Source organism: Athene noctua, chromosome 35, assembly GCF_965140245.1.
Source record: "Athene noctua chromosome 35, bAthNoc1.hap1.1, whole genome shotgun sequence".
Taxonomy (NCBI): domain Eukaryota; kingdom Metazoa; phylum Chordata; class Aves; order Strigiformes; family Strigidae; genus Athene; species Athene noctua.
The window spans coordinates 734,363-750,967 of record NC_134071.1 but is presented as its reverse complement, the minus strand read 5'-3'; the positions used below and the strand labels follow the sequence as shown (position 1 = coordinate 750,967).

The window sequence follows — 16,605 nt, the reverse complement described above, 5'->3', positions numbered from 1 at the left end:
CGGAGGTTTTGGGGTGTGGGTGGGTTAGGTATTCTGGGGGGGGGGGCTAATATATTAAGGGGGTCCCCAAAAGTGTCTGGGGGACCCCGGAAAGTGTCTAGGGGACCCCGAAATATCGGGGGGGACCCCCGAAATATTTGGGGGGGACCCCAAAAAATTAGGCCTGGGGGGGGGCGTCACAACGTAAGCCGGGTAACGGCAGGGCGAGGTTTTGGGGTGTGGGTGGGTTTGAGGGGGGGTTAGGTATTCTGGGGGGGCCCAAAATATTAAGGGGGTCCCCGAAAGTGTCTGGGGGACCCCAAAAGTGTCTGGGGGACCCCGAAATATTCGGGGGGGACCCCAAAAATTAGGCCTGGGGGGGGGGCGTCACAACGTAAGCCGGGTAACGGCAGGGCGGAGGTTTTGGGGTGTGGGTGGGTCTGGGGGGGGGGGGGGGAGGTATTTCAGGGGGGTTTGGGGGTCCCCAAAATATTCTGGGGGGGTCCTAAAATACCCGGGGGGGGTCCCCAAAATAGTCTGGGGGTCCCCAAAATATTTTTTTTGGGGGGGAGGACGGATAAAAATACCCCTGGGGGGGGGGGGGCCCAACGCACCCTGGGAGGGCACATGAGCGTCTGTGGGGGACCCCAACCCTTTCCGGGGGGGGGGGTGTCCCCAAATTTCCAGGGGGGGGTCCCCAAAATCTCAGGGGGGGTCCCCCAAACCTTTAACCCCCCCCTCCACCCCTCCCTTTTTTTTAGGGGGGGGGCACCTGTGTGTGTGTGTGTGTGTGTGTCCCTCCACCCACCTCCAGGCTAAAACCAATTTTTTTTTTTTTTTTTTCCTCAATTTTTTTTTTTTCCCCCCAAATTTTTTTTTTTAGGGCCCCCCCTCACCCCCCCCATTTTAATTTTTAATTTTTTTTCCGCGGGGGGGGGAATTTCACCTTCCCAAACCAATACTCACCACCCAGAACCCACCAGCACCCGGGAGCTGTGCCCTCTAGCTTCTTTTTTTCCCAATTTTTTCCCAATTTTTTTTTTTTAGGGCCCCCCCTCACCCCCCCATTTTTAATTTTTTAATTTTTTTTCCGCGGGGGGGGCCGCTCTCTCACCCAAAACAATACTCAGCATCCAACACCCGCCGACACCGACGGCTGTGCCCTCTAGCTTCTTTTTTTCCCAATTTTTTCCCAATTTTTTTTTTTTAGGGCCCCCCCTCACCCCCCCATTTAATTTTTTTTAATTTTTTTTCCGCGGGGGGGGCCGCTCTCTCACCCCAAAACAATACTCAGCATCCAACACCCGCCGACACCGACGGCTGTGCCCCTCTAGCTTCTTTTTTTCCCAATTTTTTCCCAATTTTTTTTTTTAGGGCCCCCTCACCCCCCCATTTTAATTTTTTTAATTTTTTTTTCCGCGGGGGGGCCGCTCTCTCACCAAAACAATACTCAGCATCCAACACCCGCCGACACCGACGGCTGTGCCCCTCTAGCTTCTTTTTTTCCCAATTTTTTCCCAATTTTTTTTTTTTAGGGCCCCCCTCACCCCCCATTTTAATTTTTTTAATTTTTTTTTTCCGCGGGGGGGGCCGCTCTCTCACCCAAAACAATACTCAGCATCCAACGCCCGCCGACGCCGAGGGCTGTGCAGCTCGTTGGCCCGATCCGGTGGCAAGGCCATGACCAAGACGTAGGGGACCCTCCGGTGCTTCTGGGCGATGCCCTGCATGTCCCCCCTCTGCTGTTCAAACCCTGAGGGGGGGCCACATTATTTTTTTTTTTTAGAGGGAGGGGGGACACCCCAAAAAACCCTTTTTTTCCCCCCCAAATCCATGCCGTACCCTCGATGGTGATACGGAGGGTGTCGGCGACGCCGGGCCCTTGCTCGCAGGGGCAGTGGAGACTCAGTTTGAAGATTCCCAACGGTTCTGTTGACATTTTTTTTTTTTTGGGGGGGGGGGGGTTAAATTTTTTTTTTTTTTTTTGGGGGGGGGACGGGGACACCCCAAAAATATTACCGGAGCCGCTGAGCCACTGCTGGACGACGTCGGTGACCTCGAACCAGAGCCACTCCTCCTCGGCCGTGGCGCGCAGGGAGCGGCCGTGCAGGTACCGCCACGACGCGTTGCCGAAGCCCTTTTTTTTTTTTGGGGGGGGGACACACACACACACCCCCCGAAAATGGACCCCCCCGCACCCCCAAAAATTACGGGGGGGGCCCCCCCCGAAGGGAACACGTATGTGTGGGCGCGCACACGCGTGTGTTGGGGGGGATTGGATGTGGGTTTTGGGGGGGGGGGGGGGGGGATGTGTGGTCAGCTCTGGCCCCGGGGGGGGGGGCAGCAAGGCTGGGGGTGGCGCCGTGTCGTCACGCGTGTCCCCCCGACTCTACGTGCGTCACCACGCGTGTCACCACGCGTGTCGCCAACTCTACGTGTGTCCCCACGCGTGTCCCTAAGTCTACATGCGTTACCACGTGGGTCCCCGACTCTACATGTGTCACTACACGTGTCCCCACGCGTGTCCCCAACCCTACGTGTGTCCCCACGCGTGTCCCCACGCGTGTCCCCAACTCTACATGTGTCCCCACATGTATCCCCCAACTCTACATGTGTCACCACGCGTGTCCCCAACCCTACATCTGTCCCCACATGTGTCCCCATGCGTGTCCCCAGCTCTACATGTGTCCCCATGCGTGTCCCCAACTCTACATGTGTCACCACGTGTGTCCCCATGCGTGTCCCCAACCCCACGTGTGTCCCCACGCATGTCCCCAAATCTACATGTGTCACCACGTGTCACCACGCGTGTCCCCAACCCTACATCTGTCCCCACGCGTGTCCCCGACTCTTACATGTGTCCCCACATGTGTCCCCATGCATGTCCTCAACTCTACATGTGTCACCACGCGTGTCCCCGACTCTTACATGTGTCCCCACGTGTCCCCATGCGTGTCCCCAAATCTACATGTGTCCCCACGCGTGTCCCCAACCCTACATCTGTCCCCACACGTGTCCCCAACTCTACATGTGTCCCCACGCGTGTCCCCGACTCTTACATGTGTCCCACGTGTCCCCATGCGTGTCCCCAACCCTACGTGTGTCCCCACGCGTGTCCCCAACTCTACATGTGCCAGCACACGCGTCCCTGACTCTACATGTGTCTCCACATGAGTCCCCACGCGTGTCCCCAAATCTACATGTGTCCCCACGCGTGTCCCCAACCCCACACACGCATCCCCAGCCCACACAGGTCTATCCCAACCCCCCCACACGTGTCCCCAGCCCCACACGCGTGTCCCCAACCCCACACGCGTGTCCCCAGCCCCGCACACGCGTGTCCCCAGCCCCACACGCGTGTCCCCAGCCCCGCACACACGTGTCCCCAGCCCCACACGCGTGTCCCCAGCCCCGCACACCACGTGTCCCCAACCCCACACGCGTGTCCCCAGCCCCGCACACGCGTGTCCCCAGCCCCGCACACGCGTGTCCCCAACCCCGCACACGCGTGTCCCCACCTGGTAGAGCTCGAGGCGCTGCTCCAGGCCGAGGCTCTCGGCGCCGGCGCGCTGCCGCAGCATCCGCAGCTCGGCCCGGTGCAGCAGCGCCGCCCGGCCCAGCTCCGCCCGCACGCGTGACGTGTTGAAGACGAAGAAGGTGCTGTGGCTCGTGGGGCGCCAGCGCTCCAGCGGGCCTGCGGGGACAGCGCGAGGCGTTCACTCGGGAGCGGAATGATGGCCGCGGCCGTTTGCTTTCCCCGCTGCCTGGATCACAAGCTCTTGGACCTGTGTTCACTCTGGAGCGGAGTGATGGCCGCAGCCGTTTGCTTTTTCCCCCACCCAGACTGCTTGGATCCTGAGCTCTTGCACCACTGTTCACTCTGGAGCGGAGTGATGGCCATGGCAAATTGATTTCCCCTCCACTAGCTGCCTGGACCCCAAGCTCTTGTGCTAGCGTTCACTCTGGAGCGGAGTGATGGCCACGGCAAATTGCTCCCCCCCCCAACTAGCTGCCTGGACCCCAAGCTCTCGCACAGTGACAGCGCCGGCGTTCACTCTGGAGCGGAATGATGGCCACAGCAAATTGCTTTACCCCACACACACTGCCTGGACCCCGAGCTCTTGCACCAGCGTTCACTCTGGAGCGGAGTGATGGCCACAGCAAATTGCTTCCCCCCCCCCACTAGCTGCCTGGACCCCAATCTCTCACACAGTGACAGCGCCGGCGTTCACTCTGGAGTGGAGTGATGGCCACGGCCATTTCCTTCCCACCCACCACCAGCTGCCTGGACCCCAAGCTCTTGCACAGTGACAGCACCAGCGTTCACTCTGGAGCAGAGTGACGGCCACGGCCATTTGCTTTTCCCCCACACACACACACTGCCTGGACCCCAAGCTCTTGCGCCAGCGTTCACTCTGGAGTGGAGTGATGGCCGCGGCCGTGTGCTTTCCCCGCTGCCTGGATCCCAAGCTCTTGGACCAGTGTTCACTCTGGAGCGGAGTGATGGCCACGGCAAATTGCTTCCCCCCCCCACTACCTGCCTGGACCCCAATCTCTCACACAGTGACAGCGCCGGCGTTCACTCTGGAGCGGAGCGATGGCCACGGCCATTTGCTTTACCCCACACACACCGCCTGGACCCCGAGCTCTTGCGGCAGCGTTCACTCTGGAGCGGAGCGATAACCACGGCCATTTCCTTCCCCCCTCCCCTAAGGAGCGGGGGGCACCCCAAAGCTGCAGCTCAGCCCAGCTCCCCCTCCTCCCTTACCCAGAGGACCCCAGGCGTCCCCATGGCCCCCGCCAACCCCCCCGCCCGCCCCCCAACACCCCCCCACCCCCCCCCCCCCAGGCCTCCTCGAGCTCAACAAAGCTCCCTCAGAGCCGGGAATTACTCAGCAAACCACAACGTCCGGCACATCCCCGAGCGCCACCGCGGCCGGGAGGAACTGGGGGGGCCGCGGGGGGGGGGGACACTGGGCCCGGGGGGGGGGGACACGGGACATCCGGCCAGGGCAGGGGGGGGGCACCCAGGCGTTTGAAGGGGGCGGGGCTGGAGTTTGGGGCAGGGCAGGGGGACACCCCCCACCCCCCCCCCCCTGCTTCCAGGCAAGAATGAGGGTCCAGGAGTCTGGGGGGGGGGGGCCGGGTGTTCAGGGGGGGACACAAGGGACGTTTTGGGGGGGCGGGGGGGCGTGACCCAGGCATCCGGGTCAGGGGGCACCCAGGGTGTTGGGGGGGGGACGACAGGGGGCTGGGGGGGGCACCCAGATATTTAGCAAGGGGGGGCGCAGTTATCTGAGTCGGGGGGCACCCAGAACATCTGGGGGGGGGTCACCCAGATATTTATCAAGGGGGGGGGCCCATTTGCCCGAGTTGGGGGGCACCCAGGGCATTTTTGGGGGGGGGCCACCCATATATTTATCAAGGGGGGGGGCCCATTTGCCCGAGTTGGGGGGCACCCAGGGCATTTTTGGGAGCTGGGGGGGGGTCACCCCGATATTTAAAAAGGGGGGGGGCAGTTATCTGAGTCGGGGGGCACCCAGAACATTTTGGGGGGGGGTCACCCAGATATTTAGAAAGGGGACACACACACACACACACACAAACACACACCCCCCCTCAACTTCAGAGCCCCCAGACATCCCTCCCGCAGGTTCCCCAGCTCCTGGGGGGGGGGGTGGGGGTGTGTGTGACCCCCCCCCCAAAATAAAAATAAATAAATTTAAAAAAAAAAAAACCAACAACTCACCCTCCCCGGGGGGTTCCATGGGGAAGCGATGAAGCTCTTTGGCGTAATATTCGTCGGGGTCTTCGGGGGGGCGCAGGCGGGCGCGTTGGCGCAGCAGCTCCCGGGTGCTGTTGTAAAGGGCCCGAACGTCCTCGGGCAGGGGGGGGCGCGGGGGGGTCTCGGCGGGGGGGGCCGCTAAGCGCAGTTTACTCAGAATTTGACCCCGAACCGCCTCGATGCGTTTCCTGCGCGCGGCCTCCAAGTCCAGCGAGCGGCACGTGGAGAGCGCCCGCGCTGCCCCCAGTAAGGCCAAAAGGACGGCTAGTTCCATCCAACCCCCCCGACTAAACCGGGATAAACCCGGAATGGGATGGAGATAAACCCGGGATTAACCCCTAAACCCGGATAAACCCCTAAACCCGGATAAACCACCCCCCTAAACTGGGATAGGCACCTAAAGCGGGATAAATGTCGCCTAAAGCGGGATAAATGTCGCCTAAAGCGGGATAAACGTCGCCTAAACTGGGATAAACGCCGCCTAAACTGGGATAAACGCCGCCTAAACTGGGATAAACGCCGCCTAAACTGGGATAGACCCTTCCTAAACCGGGAGAAACTCCTAAACCGGGATAAACCCCTCCTAAACTGAGATAAACCCCTAAACCGGGATAAACCCCTCCTAAACTGAGATAAACCCCTAAACCGGGATAAACCCCTCCTAAACTGGGATAAATTCCTCCTAAAGTGGGATAGACGACTCCTAAACCGAGATAAACTCCTACTAAATTCGGATAGATCCCTCCTAAACCGGGATAAACCCCTCCTAAATTGGGATAAACCCCTCCTAAACTGGGATAAACCCGGATTGGGATAAACCTAACCTGGGATAAACCCCTCCTAAACCGGGGTAAACCCCTAAACCAGGATAAAGCCGGACTGGGATGAACCTAAACTTGAATAAACCCCCCCCTTAAACCGGGATAACTCCCCCCTAAACTGGGATAAACCCCTAAAGCGGGATAAACCCAGACCGGGATAAACCCCGACCAGGATAAACCTGATAAACCCGAACCGGGATAAACCCGGACTGGGAGAAACCCCTAAACAGTGTTAAATCCCCCAAACCGGGAGAAACCCCCCGTTAAACCAGATTAAACCCCCCCAAACCGGGATAACCCCCCCCTAAACCGAGATAACCCCCCTAAACCGGGATAACTCCGCCTAAACCAGGATTAAACCCCCCCTAAACTGAGATAAACCCCCTAAACCAGGATAAACTCCCCCCCCCGTACCGGGATAACCCCCCCTAAACCGAGATAACTCCCCCTAAACCGGGATAAACCCCCCCCCGGACTGAGATAACCCCCCCTAAACCGAGATAACTCTGCCTAAACCGGGTTAAACCCCCCCCGGACCGAGATAACTCCCCCTAAACCGGGTTAAAACCCCCCCGGACTGAGGTAACCCCCCCTAAACCGGGATAACTCTGCCTAAACCGGGTTAAACCCCCCCCGGACCGAGATAACTCTGCCTAAACCGGGTTAAACCCCCCCCGGACCGAGATAACTCTGCCTAAACCGGGTTAAACCCCCCCCGGACCGAGATAACTCCCCCTAAACCGGGTTAAAACCCCCCCCGGACAGAGATAACCCCCCCAAAACCGGGATAACTCTGCCTAAACCGGGTTAAACCCCCCCCCGGACCGAGATAACTCCCCCTAAACCAGGCTAAACTCCCCCCCCCCAAAAAAAAAACAAAACAAAACCGGGGCTAACCCCGGCTAACCCGAGCTAACTCCCCCGCCCCCCCCACCCGACACACCCCCTCCTAACCCGTGCTAACTAACAGCCCCCCCCCCCCCCGCCCCAAAGCGCGTCCCGCCCCCCCCCCGGCGCTCTCTCGCTGCCCCCCCCCCGGCGCCGCCGCTCGGTCCCGGCTCTCGGCTCTCGGTTCCCGTCGCGGGGTCCCGGCGGGTTTTGAGGCCGGTGGAGGGGGTGTGGGCGGCCCCCACCCCACCCAGGAAACGTTGCGGGGGGTAACCCAGGGGCCGCCCCCCCCCTTTTAACCACCCCCCCCACCCCCCCCCCCAACGATTCTTCCGCTCGGCGGGGCCCGGCCCGGGGGCGGCGGGAGGCGCCGGCGGACGGACGGACAGACAGACAGCGGGGGAGGGGGGGGAAACTGAGTCACGGCCCCACCAAAACGGGGGGGCGACACCCCCCCCCCCCTCGCCAACAACCCACAAACACACACCCGCCCCCCCCGGGGACCCCCCAGGACGGACACAAGCGGCCGGGACACTCCCCCCCCCCCCCCCCCCCTCTCCTTACCCCGCCCCCAAACGTCTGGGACACTTCCTCCTCCCCCCCCCGCCACGAGGATTTGGGTGTCCGGGACCCCCCCCCCGTTTATTTTTTTATTTTTTGGGGGGGGCCCCCCCCTCGCCGCTAGGAAATCAGAGACCAAACACGGGGAAAAAAAAAATAAAATAAATTTAATCGGGGTAAAAACACTCCCCCCCCCCCCCCCAACAAACAAACAACGCTGAGGCGGGAGGGGGGGGCCCAAAAAATGTCGCGGGGGGGGGGCGGTCGCCCCAAAATTCCACCCCTGGGGATTTTATTGTGTTGGGGGGGGGGGCAAATGTTCCATCCCAGGGGACCCCAATAACATCCTGTGCTGGGGGGGGGGGGCAAATGAGCCATTTTGGGGACCCCAATGTCCTGTTTTTTTTTTTTAGGGGGGGGTGTCCCCACTGTCCCATCCCCAAGGGACTCCAATATCCTGATTTTTTTTTTGGGGGGGGGGCAAAATGTCCCATCCCAAGGGCCCCCAAAATCCTGTTTTGAGAGGGGTGGGGGCCCAAATGGTCCATTCTTGGGGTCCCCTATTTCCTGGTGGGGTTTTTTTGGGGGGGGTCCCCAGTGTCCCATCCCCGAGGGGACCCCAAAATCTTTTTTTTTTTTTTTTTGGGGGGGGGAATATCCCATCCCAGGGAGCCCCAATAACATAATTTCTTAGCGTTACCCAAATATCCCATTTTTGGGGACCCCAATGTCCTTTTTTTTTGGGGGGGTGGGTGTGTATCCAATGTCCCATCCCTGAGGGGACCCCAAAATCTTTTTTTTTTTTTTTTTTGGGGGGGGAATATCCCATCCCAGGGAGCCCCAATAACATAATTTCTTAGCGTGACCCAATTTTAGGGACCCCAATGTCCTGTTTTTTGGGGGGGTAGGTGTGTATCCAATGTCCCATCCCCGAGGGGACCCCAAAATCTTTTTTTATGAAGGGGGGGGGGGACAGGGACACCCCCTCAACACTCCACCCCGTAGCGCCCAAAATTCCTCAGGAGGACCCCGAGGTGCAGGTGAACGGTTCCGGCGGCTTCGGTGCTCAAACGAAACCTCTCGGTCGCTCCGACCACGGCGGCTTCGGGGTTTCGAAGTTGGGGTCCCCCCCCCACAAAACGTCGCCTCAGACGTTCCCGCCACGTCCCTCGCGGGCGCCAGGTGACACAAGTCACCGCGTGACCCCCGGGGGTGGCCGGTAAGTGACAAAATCCGTAGCCCAACACTTGGCTTCGGCCCAACCCGTCTTGGTGCCAAACTTGAAGGGAAAGTTTGGGCCAACCTGGATATTTTGGGGGGGTGTGTTTTAGGGGTGTTATAAATTGGGGGGGGACACATATACACATGGAAATGGGGGGGGGGGGGGACAAGGGGACCCCACCTTGTAACCCTTTAGTGGCAAAATGGAGGTCGAGGGGGTGACACCAATAAGCCACGTCGTCGGCCTGGGGGTCGTCGATTTGAGTCTGGCCGGAGCTCGAACCCGAAAGGAGTTTCCAGGCGGCACCTGGGGAAAGCGGGGAGGGGGTACCCCAATATTTGTGTGTGTGTGGGGGCGTCGTGTGTCCCCCCTCCCCGAAAAAAAAATTTAAAAAAAGAAAAAAAAGGGGGTGTCCCTCACCCGCCTGCAGCCCCCACTTGCAGAAGAGGCGGCGCTGGGGGAAGCCGCTGCCCCCCACGATTTGTCCGATGACGTGAACCTCCGCCATGGCCCTGGGGGGGGACACACACACATTATTTTTTTTAGGGGGGGGCACCCCAACTCTGGGCACCCCCCCCCCCCAATTTCTCTCCGGCATTAGAAAGAACCCCAGGGTGCCCCCTCAGCATACACCCCCCCTCCTTTGTCTGTCATAGCTCCCCCCATCCCAGCGCTTCCCCCCCCCCCCCAAAAAAACATGCCCCCCCCATTTTTCCACCCCCCCTGCACCCCCATATCCGCCCCAGCACCCCATTCTCACTCTGTGCCCCCCCATTTCTCCACACCCCCCCTATCACCCCCTTTCTCCATCCCCCCCCGCACCCCCATATCCCCTCCAGCCCCCCCTTATTGCACCCCCATTTCTCCACCCCCCCGCACCCCCATATCCCCCCCAGCCCCCCCCTTCCCCCCCGTGCCCCCCCATTTCTCCATTCCCCCCCCCGCACCCCCATATCTCCCCATCCCAGCCCTTCCCCCCCCATTTCTCCACCCCCCCGCACCCCCCATGTCCCTCCCAGCCCCCCCATTTCTCCACACCCCCCCGCACCCCCCTCTCCCCCCCCCGCACCCCCATTTTTCACCCACCCCCCCCCCCCTGCGCCCCGGGACGCGTCACTCCACGGCTCCCCCCCCAGTCCTGCGCGCATGCGCCGGGGCCCGTTACCGCGGCAACAAAGTTCCCGCCCTAACGCCAGCGTCTCATTGGTCGTCACGTCATAAGCCCCGCCCAGGAAAAGGCTGACCCACGGCACAGGCGGCAGCGCCATCTTGGAAAGGTCACAGCGTGACACCGCCCCCGACGTAATTAGCGTCGGAGCCGCCATCTTGGACGCGCCAGGGTGGGGGGCGCCATCTTGGGAGGGTCGCGGCGTACCTGCGCCTCACAGGGCTTCATGGGGGCCGCCATGTTGAGTGTCCCAGCGAGACCGTACGCACGAAGCCGCCATCTTGGGTGTCCCAGCGAGACCGTACGCACGAAGCCGCCATCTTGGGTGTCCCAGCGAGACCGTACGCACGAAGCCGCCATCTTGGGTGTCCCAGCGAGACCGTACGCACGGAGCCGCCATCTTGGGTGTCCCAGCGAGACCGTACGCACGAAGCCGCCATCTTGGGTGTCCCAGCGAGACCGTACGCACGAAGCCGCCATCTTGGGTGTCCCAGCGAGACCGTACACACGAAGCCGCCATCTTGGGTGTCCCAAGACATGTGTCCCCTACCCCGTCCCTTGCGTCCCCCAACTTGGGGGCTCGGGAGTTGGCAGCGGGGGGGCCCGCGCGGCGCTGGATGGACTCAGAGGCACAGCGGAAGGTTTGGGGGGTCCTTTACTGACTGTTGTGGGGGGCCCAAAGCCAGGTGAGGGATGTGGGGGACAGTCCAGCTGCCCCGGGGAAGGGGGGGCGGTCCTCGGTGTCAGGATTTGGAGTATTTCCGCCGGACGGAGTCGCGGTAGAACTGGAAAATGGTGTCGGCGGCGCGTTGGGCTGCTGCGAGGCACTGCTGCATCTGGCGGGGCGGGGGGAAGAAGGGACCCTGCGGTGAGCGGGAGGGTCCTGCACCCCCAAAATTCCCCCCTGGGGGGGAGTCCCTGAACGCCTCACCTCCTCCACAGAGCAGCTGCCTTTGGTGGTGGCCGTCAGCACTTTCCTCTCGGCGCTGTCGATGGCGAAGGTGAGGACAGCACGTGCCTCCTGTAAAGATTTGGGGGTGTCAGGGAGGGGGGACAGGGCAGGGGCGTTGGGGAGAGCCCCCCCCCCTTTATGCTCACTTGCTCCTGCCGGGTCGTGGGGTCAAGGACGATGGCGCCGCTGGGGTCGAGGGCGCAGGTGACGCCGCAAAAGAGGGAGGTGAGGGGCAGCCCCGCATCCAGCAGCCCCATGCAGGCAGCGTTGAGGCAGCAGGAAAGAAGCTGAGGGGTGTGTGTGTGGGGGGGGGTGTTAAGGATGATGGGGATCCCCTCAAAACACAAACGCAGCTCCAAGTCCCGTTTCCCCCACCCCACCCCGTCTCCTCAAAAGCACTGGGGCTCCTCAGAGCCGCCCCCCAACCACCAAAGGATACGGAGCCGGCGTCGCTGAGCACCTGCAGGACCAGGGTGATGGCGGTGCGGGGGTGCAGCACCCCCAAAACTACGGCCTCGCAGGTCTGCCGCAGGAGCTGCTCCCGGCTGCGCTCCATCACGCCTGCAGAGGGGCAGAGAAACGGTGGACGGGGGGGTGGTGACACACTGGGGATCCTCCTGGGATGGTGGGGACACACACACACACCCCCCCACCCACCTGGCAGCCCCACCTTGGGGCGCAGCAGCACCTCCAGCACCGCCCGGTCCGGGAGCTCTTTGCTGCCTCTGACCTCTGCGGGGCCGTAGAGTCCGGCCAGGACTGAGGTGTTGCCTGGGGAGGGGGAGAAGAGAGTGGTCAGCGCGGGGCGGGGGGGGGGCGGGCAGCGGGAACGTGGAGGGAGCGGGATGGGATGGGGGGGTGCAGCGGGATCGGGGGGAGCACGATGGTGGGGGCAGAGGAATGGGGGGGAGCGCGATGGGGGGTGCAGTGGGATGCGGGGGGACACGATGGGGGGCGCAGAGTGATGGGGGGGGCAGCAGGATGAGGGAAGGCAGAGGGATGGGGGGCAGCGGGATCGGGGGGGGGAGCAGCGCGATCGGGGGGGGGAGCAGCGCGATTGAATTAGAGGGAGGGAGGCGTGAGGGGAGGCCCCGCGCACCCTGCAGGAAGGCGGCCGAGCCGTCGGGCCGCGACAGCAGCCCCTGCTCGCAGGAGAAAGGCCGCAGGCAACACCCGCCGCCGGCCGCCGCCATTTTCCCTTCCTCCTCCTCCTCCGCCGCCGCCATGGCCGCCGCTTCCGCTTCCGGCGCTCCGGGCCACGCCCACTACACGCTAACCACGCCCCCTCACTGCGCGGCAAAGCCCGTTTCGTGCGTAGCCACGCCCCCTCCGCCGTTAGCGTCACCCCGTTGCTTGACCACGCCCCCTACGTTTGCGCCGCCACGCCCCCCGCCTCCGCCCCTCACAAAATGGCGGCGATGGCGGCGCTGCGGGCGCTCCGGTGGCGGCTCCCGCGGAGCCCGGGCCCGGCCCGGCGCCTCAGCACCGCCGTGAGTGGGGCCTGGGGGCGGCGGGGGGGCGCACGGGGAGCGGGGAGGTGGCCTGGCGGCCTGGCCCCACCGTGTCACCGCCCCGGGGCTCGGCTCCGCCTCCCCGGGCCTGGCCCCGCCGCCCCTCAGCCCAGTCCCGAGGGGCCCAAGTTGTCCCCAGGGGGGGTCCCCGTGGCCCCACGTCCGCCCCGTGTCCCCGTGTCCTTGTGTCACCATGTCCCCCCACCCCGTCCCGGTGTCCTCCCAGCCCGTTCCAGTGTCCCCATGTCCCCACAGCCTGTCCCCGTGTCCCCATGTCCTCACAGCCTGTCCCGGTGTCCTCCCAGCCCGTTCCAGTGTCCCCATGTCCCCATGTCCTCCCAGCCTGTCCCCGTGTCCTCCCAGCCCGTTCCAGTGTCCCCATGTCCTCCCAGCCCGTCCCTGTGTCCCCATGTCCCCACAGCCTGTCCCCATGTCCCTTTAGCCCGTCCCCATGTCCCGGCAGACTGTTCCTCTGTCCCCGTGTCCCCCCAGACCGTCCCCATGTCCTGACAGCCTGTCTCTGTGTCCCCGTGTCCCCCCAGCCCGTTTCTCTGTCCCCGTGTCCCCCCAGCCTGTTTCTCCATCCCCATGTCCCTGCAGCTAGTCCCCGTGTCCTCCCAGCCTGTCCCTGTGTCCCCATGTCCCCACAGCCCGTCCCTTTGTCCCCATATTTCTGTTCCCTGTGTCCCCATGTCCCCACAGCCCGTCCCTTTGTCCCCATATCCCTGTGTCCGCACGTCCGCCCAGCCTGTTCCCTTGTCCCCATGTCCCCACAGTCTGTCCCCGTCCCCCCCCTAGCCCATCCCTGTGTCCTGACAGCCTGTTCCTGTGTCCCCACGTCCCCCTAGCCCATCCCCATGTCCCCGTGACACCTGGGGACCCTTTTGGGGGGTTTTTGAGGAGCAGGACAGAGCCCGGGGGTGGGGTTGGGGGACGGGGACACCCCCATCCCGCTGTCCCCGTGTCCCCAGGAGTTCCCCTCGCCGGAGGAGAAGCCGCAGTTCCCCGGCGCCTCGGCCGACTTCGCCGAGCGCCTGGAGTTCATCCAGCCCAACGTCATCTCGGGAATCCCCGTGTACCGCGTCATGGACCGCCAGGGCCACATCGTCAGCCCCGACGAGGACCCCCAGGTCGGGGGGGGCACCCCCAAAGCACTGGGAGGGCAGGGTGGGGACCACAGGGTGGCACCTGGACACGGCACCCCGCACACGCGATGTCTGGGGGGGTGACACCCGAAACACGCGATGTCTGGGGGGGTGACACCCGAAACACGCGATGTCTGGGGGGGTGACACCCGAAACACGTGATGTCTGGGGGGGTGACACCCCGAACACACGTTGTCTGGGGCCGTGACACCCCGCACACGTGATATTTGGGTGTGTGACACCCCGAACACGCCACGTCTGGGCGCGGGACACCCCAAACCTGCATCACCCAGATGCACAACACCCCCCAACACCGGTCACACACCCCCCCCCCGTTCCCAAACCCAAACCTTTTGACCCCATCTAATCGTAAAGGGAAGGGGGGGGTGATGTGGGGACCCCCCCCACTTCCTCAAAGACCCCCCCAAACCGCGTGTGTCCCCCCCCAACAGCTCCCCAAAGAGCTGGTGCTGAAGCTCTACAAGACCATGACGCTCCTCAACACCATGGACCGAATCCTCTACGAGTCCCAGCGCCAGGTGGGTACAGCGGGGAGGGGGGGGGGATACCCCAACAGCAGGGACCCCCCCCCAACACCCTCCAACCCCCCCCTCCAGGGCCGTATCTCCTTCTACATGACCAACTACGGGGAGGAGGGGACACACGTCGGCAGCGCGGCCGCGCTCGATGACGCCGATTTAGTCTTCGGGCAGTACCGGGAAGCGGGTAAATCCCGATTTTTAGGCTCAATTTTAAATTTTTTTTTGTAAAAAATGATCCTTAATTTCGTATTTTTGTCCCCAAACGAGGCGTGTTGATGTATCGGGGCTACCCCTTGGACCTTTTCATGGCGCAGTGTTATGGCAACATCAGCGACCCCGGCAAAGGCCGCCAGATGCCCGTTCACTACGGTTGCCGCGACCGTCATTTTGTCACCATCTCCTCTCCGTTGGCCACTCAAATCCCTCAAGGTAGCCCCCCCCCCAAAAAAAACCACCCCCCACCCTCAAAAAAAAAAAAAAAAAAAAATTCCCTCGTAGCTTTTCCTTGACGTTTCCTCCTTTCTTTTTGCAGCCGTGGGGGCCGCTTACGCCATCAAACGCGCCGACGCCAACCGGGCCGTGATCTGTTATTTCGGGGAGGGGGCGGCCAGCGAGGGGGACGCTCACGCCGGGTTTAATTTCGCCGCCACCCTCGAGTGTCCCATCGTTTTTTTTTGTCGCAACAACGGTTACGCCATCTCCACCCCCACCTCCGAGCAGTACCGTGGCGACGGCATCGGTAAACGGAGGCTCGCCAACGAGGCGGAGGGGATGGGGCGGGTTTTTGTTGGTTTTTTTTTTTTTTTATAGGGTAGATTTCAAGGGTTTCACCCTAAATTTTTCCCTCTTCCTGCAGCGGCGCGAGGTCCCGGCTATGGGTTGATGTCGATTCGGGTGGACGGCAACGATGTTTTTGCTGTTTATAACGCGACTAAAGAAGCTCGACGACGCGCCGTGGCGGAAAATCAACCTTTCCTCATCGAAGCCATGACCTACCGGTGGGTAACAAGGGCCACGCTTCCCCACCCCCAAAATACCTCATTTTTTACCATTTTTTTTTTTTAAATTTTTAAAATTTTTCCTCCTAGAATCGGTCACCACAGCACCAGCGACGACAGCTCGGCCTATCGTTCGGTGGACGAGGTGAATTATTGGGATAAACAAGATCATCCCATCTCCCGTTTACGGCACTACATGCTCAACCGGGGCTGGTGGGATGAGGAAGAGGAGAAAACCTGGCGGAAAAACTCCCGCAAAATGGTAAACGGAGGGAGATTTTTTTAAGGGAGGGGAAGGCATTGGGAAGGATTTTTTTTTTTTTTTTTTTTTTTGGGGCGGGGGGAGAAAAAAAACCCGTTGCCCTGCAGGTGATGGAAGCGTTCGAGCAGGCGGAGAGGAAACCAAAACCCAACCCGCAGCTTCTTTTTTCCGACGTTTATCGGGAGATGCCGCCTCACCTGCGCCGGCAACGGGCGGCTCTGGAACGGCACCTGCAGCACTACGGGGAGCATTATCCCCTCGAGCAGTTTGAAAAGTGATTCCCCTCCTCCTTTTTTCATTTTTTGCACTTTGAAATAAATTGAAATGACGTCCCCTCCCCTCCCTTTGGGGGGGGGCGGATTGGTGGGCTGGACACGGGGATTAACCCCCTTTGTTTGGGGAGGGGGAGTTTGGTTTCTGTAAGCGGGGGAATTAAGCACTTTAGAAGGGTGATTAATCCGTTTGAGGGGGTGATTAGTGCCCTAGAGGGAGTAATTAGTCCCTTTGGAGGGGAAATTAATCCCCTTGGGTTGCATTAATCCCCTTAAAAGGGGGAAATTGCCCCTTTTTGGGGTGATTAAACTCCTTGAGGGGGTAATTAATCCCTTTGGGGGGGATTAATCCCCTTAAAAGGGGGAAATTGCCCCATTTTGGGGTGATTAAACTCCTTGAGGGGGTAATTAATCCCCTGGGGGTAGATTAATCCCCTTAAAAGGGGGAAATTGCCCCATTTTGGGGTGATTAAACTCCTTGAGGGGGTAATTAATCCCC

The 16,605-nt window shown here is 61.5% G+C and overlaps 4 protein-coding genes across 5 annotated transcripts; 1 reads left to right on the top strand and 3 right to left on the bottom strand.

Annotated features, from left to right (window-relative positions):
- Window positions 1–1,577: 1,577 nt before the first annotated feature.
- TGFB1 (transforming growth factor beta 1) lies at window positions 1,578–6,849 on the bottom strand. Its single transcript, XM_074930671.1, has 5 exons — window positions 5,729–6,849; window positions 3,498–3,673; window positions 1,999–2,116; window positions 1,822–1,908; window positions 1,578–1,732 (listed from the first exon to the last, which is right to left on the bottom strand). Exons 1-5 carry the CDS (start codon window positions 6,036–6,038, stop codon window positions 1,578–1,580), a joined length of 846 nt encoding a protein of 281 aa, XP_074786772.1. The 5' UTR covers window positions 6,039–6,849.
- A 1,325-nt stretch (window positions 6,850–8,174) lies between these two features.
- Window positions 8,175–10,398, bottom strand: B9D2 (B9 domain containing 2). 2 transcript variants are annotated; one of them, XM_074930731.1, is made up of 4 exons: window positions 10,359–10,398; window positions 9,677–9,768; window positions 9,437–9,562; window positions 8,175–9,337 (listed from the first exon to the last, which is right to left on the bottom strand). In XM_074930731.1, the coding sequence occupies exons 2-4, from the start codon at window positions 9,762–9,764 to the stop codon at window positions 9,021–9,023; spliced, it is 531 nt and encodes a 176-aa protein (XP_074786832.1). In that variant the 5' UTR covers window positions 9,765–9,768; window positions 10,359–10,398; the 3' UTR covers window positions 8,175–9,020. The 2 variants fall into 2 exon arrangements, with proteins under 2 accessions (XP_074786832.1, XP_074786831.1); XM_074930730.1 differs by lacking the exon at window positions 10,359–10,398 and having other exon boundaries at window positions 9,677–9,857.
- Window positions 10,399–11,061: 663 nt separating this feature from the next.
- Window positions 11,062–12,624, bottom strand: EXOSC5 (exosome component 5). The gene is made up of 6 exons (XM_074930760.1): window positions 12,476–12,624; window positions 12,034–12,147; window positions 11,816–11,937; window positions 11,523–11,663; window positions 11,356–11,445; window positions 11,062–11,260 (listed from the first exon to the last, which is right to left on the bottom strand). The coding sequence occupies exons 1-6, from the start codon at window positions 12,600–12,602 to the stop codon at window positions 11,168–11,170; spliced, it is 687 nt and encodes a 228-aa protein (XP_074786861.1). The 5' UTR covers window positions 12,603–12,624; the 3' UTR covers window positions 11,062–11,167.
- Window positions 12,625–12,733: 109 nt separating this feature from the next.
- On the top strand, window positions 12,734–16,207 carry BCKDHA (branched chain keto acid dehydrogenase E1 subunit alpha). Its single transcript, XM_074930701.1, has 9 exons — window positions 12,734–12,866; window positions 13,859–14,017; window positions 14,485–14,571; window positions 14,650–14,758; window positions 14,842–15,003; window positions 15,107–15,313; window positions 15,431–15,572; window positions 15,663–15,834; window positions 15,942–16,207. Exons 1-9 carry the CDS (start codon window positions 12,786–12,788, stop codon window positions 16,110–16,112), a joined length of 1,290 nt encoding a protein of 429 aa, XP_074786802.1. The 5' UTR covers window positions 12,734–12,785; the 3' UTR covers window positions 16,113–16,207.
- The last annotated feature ends 398 nt before the right edge of the window (window positions 16,208–16,605 follow it).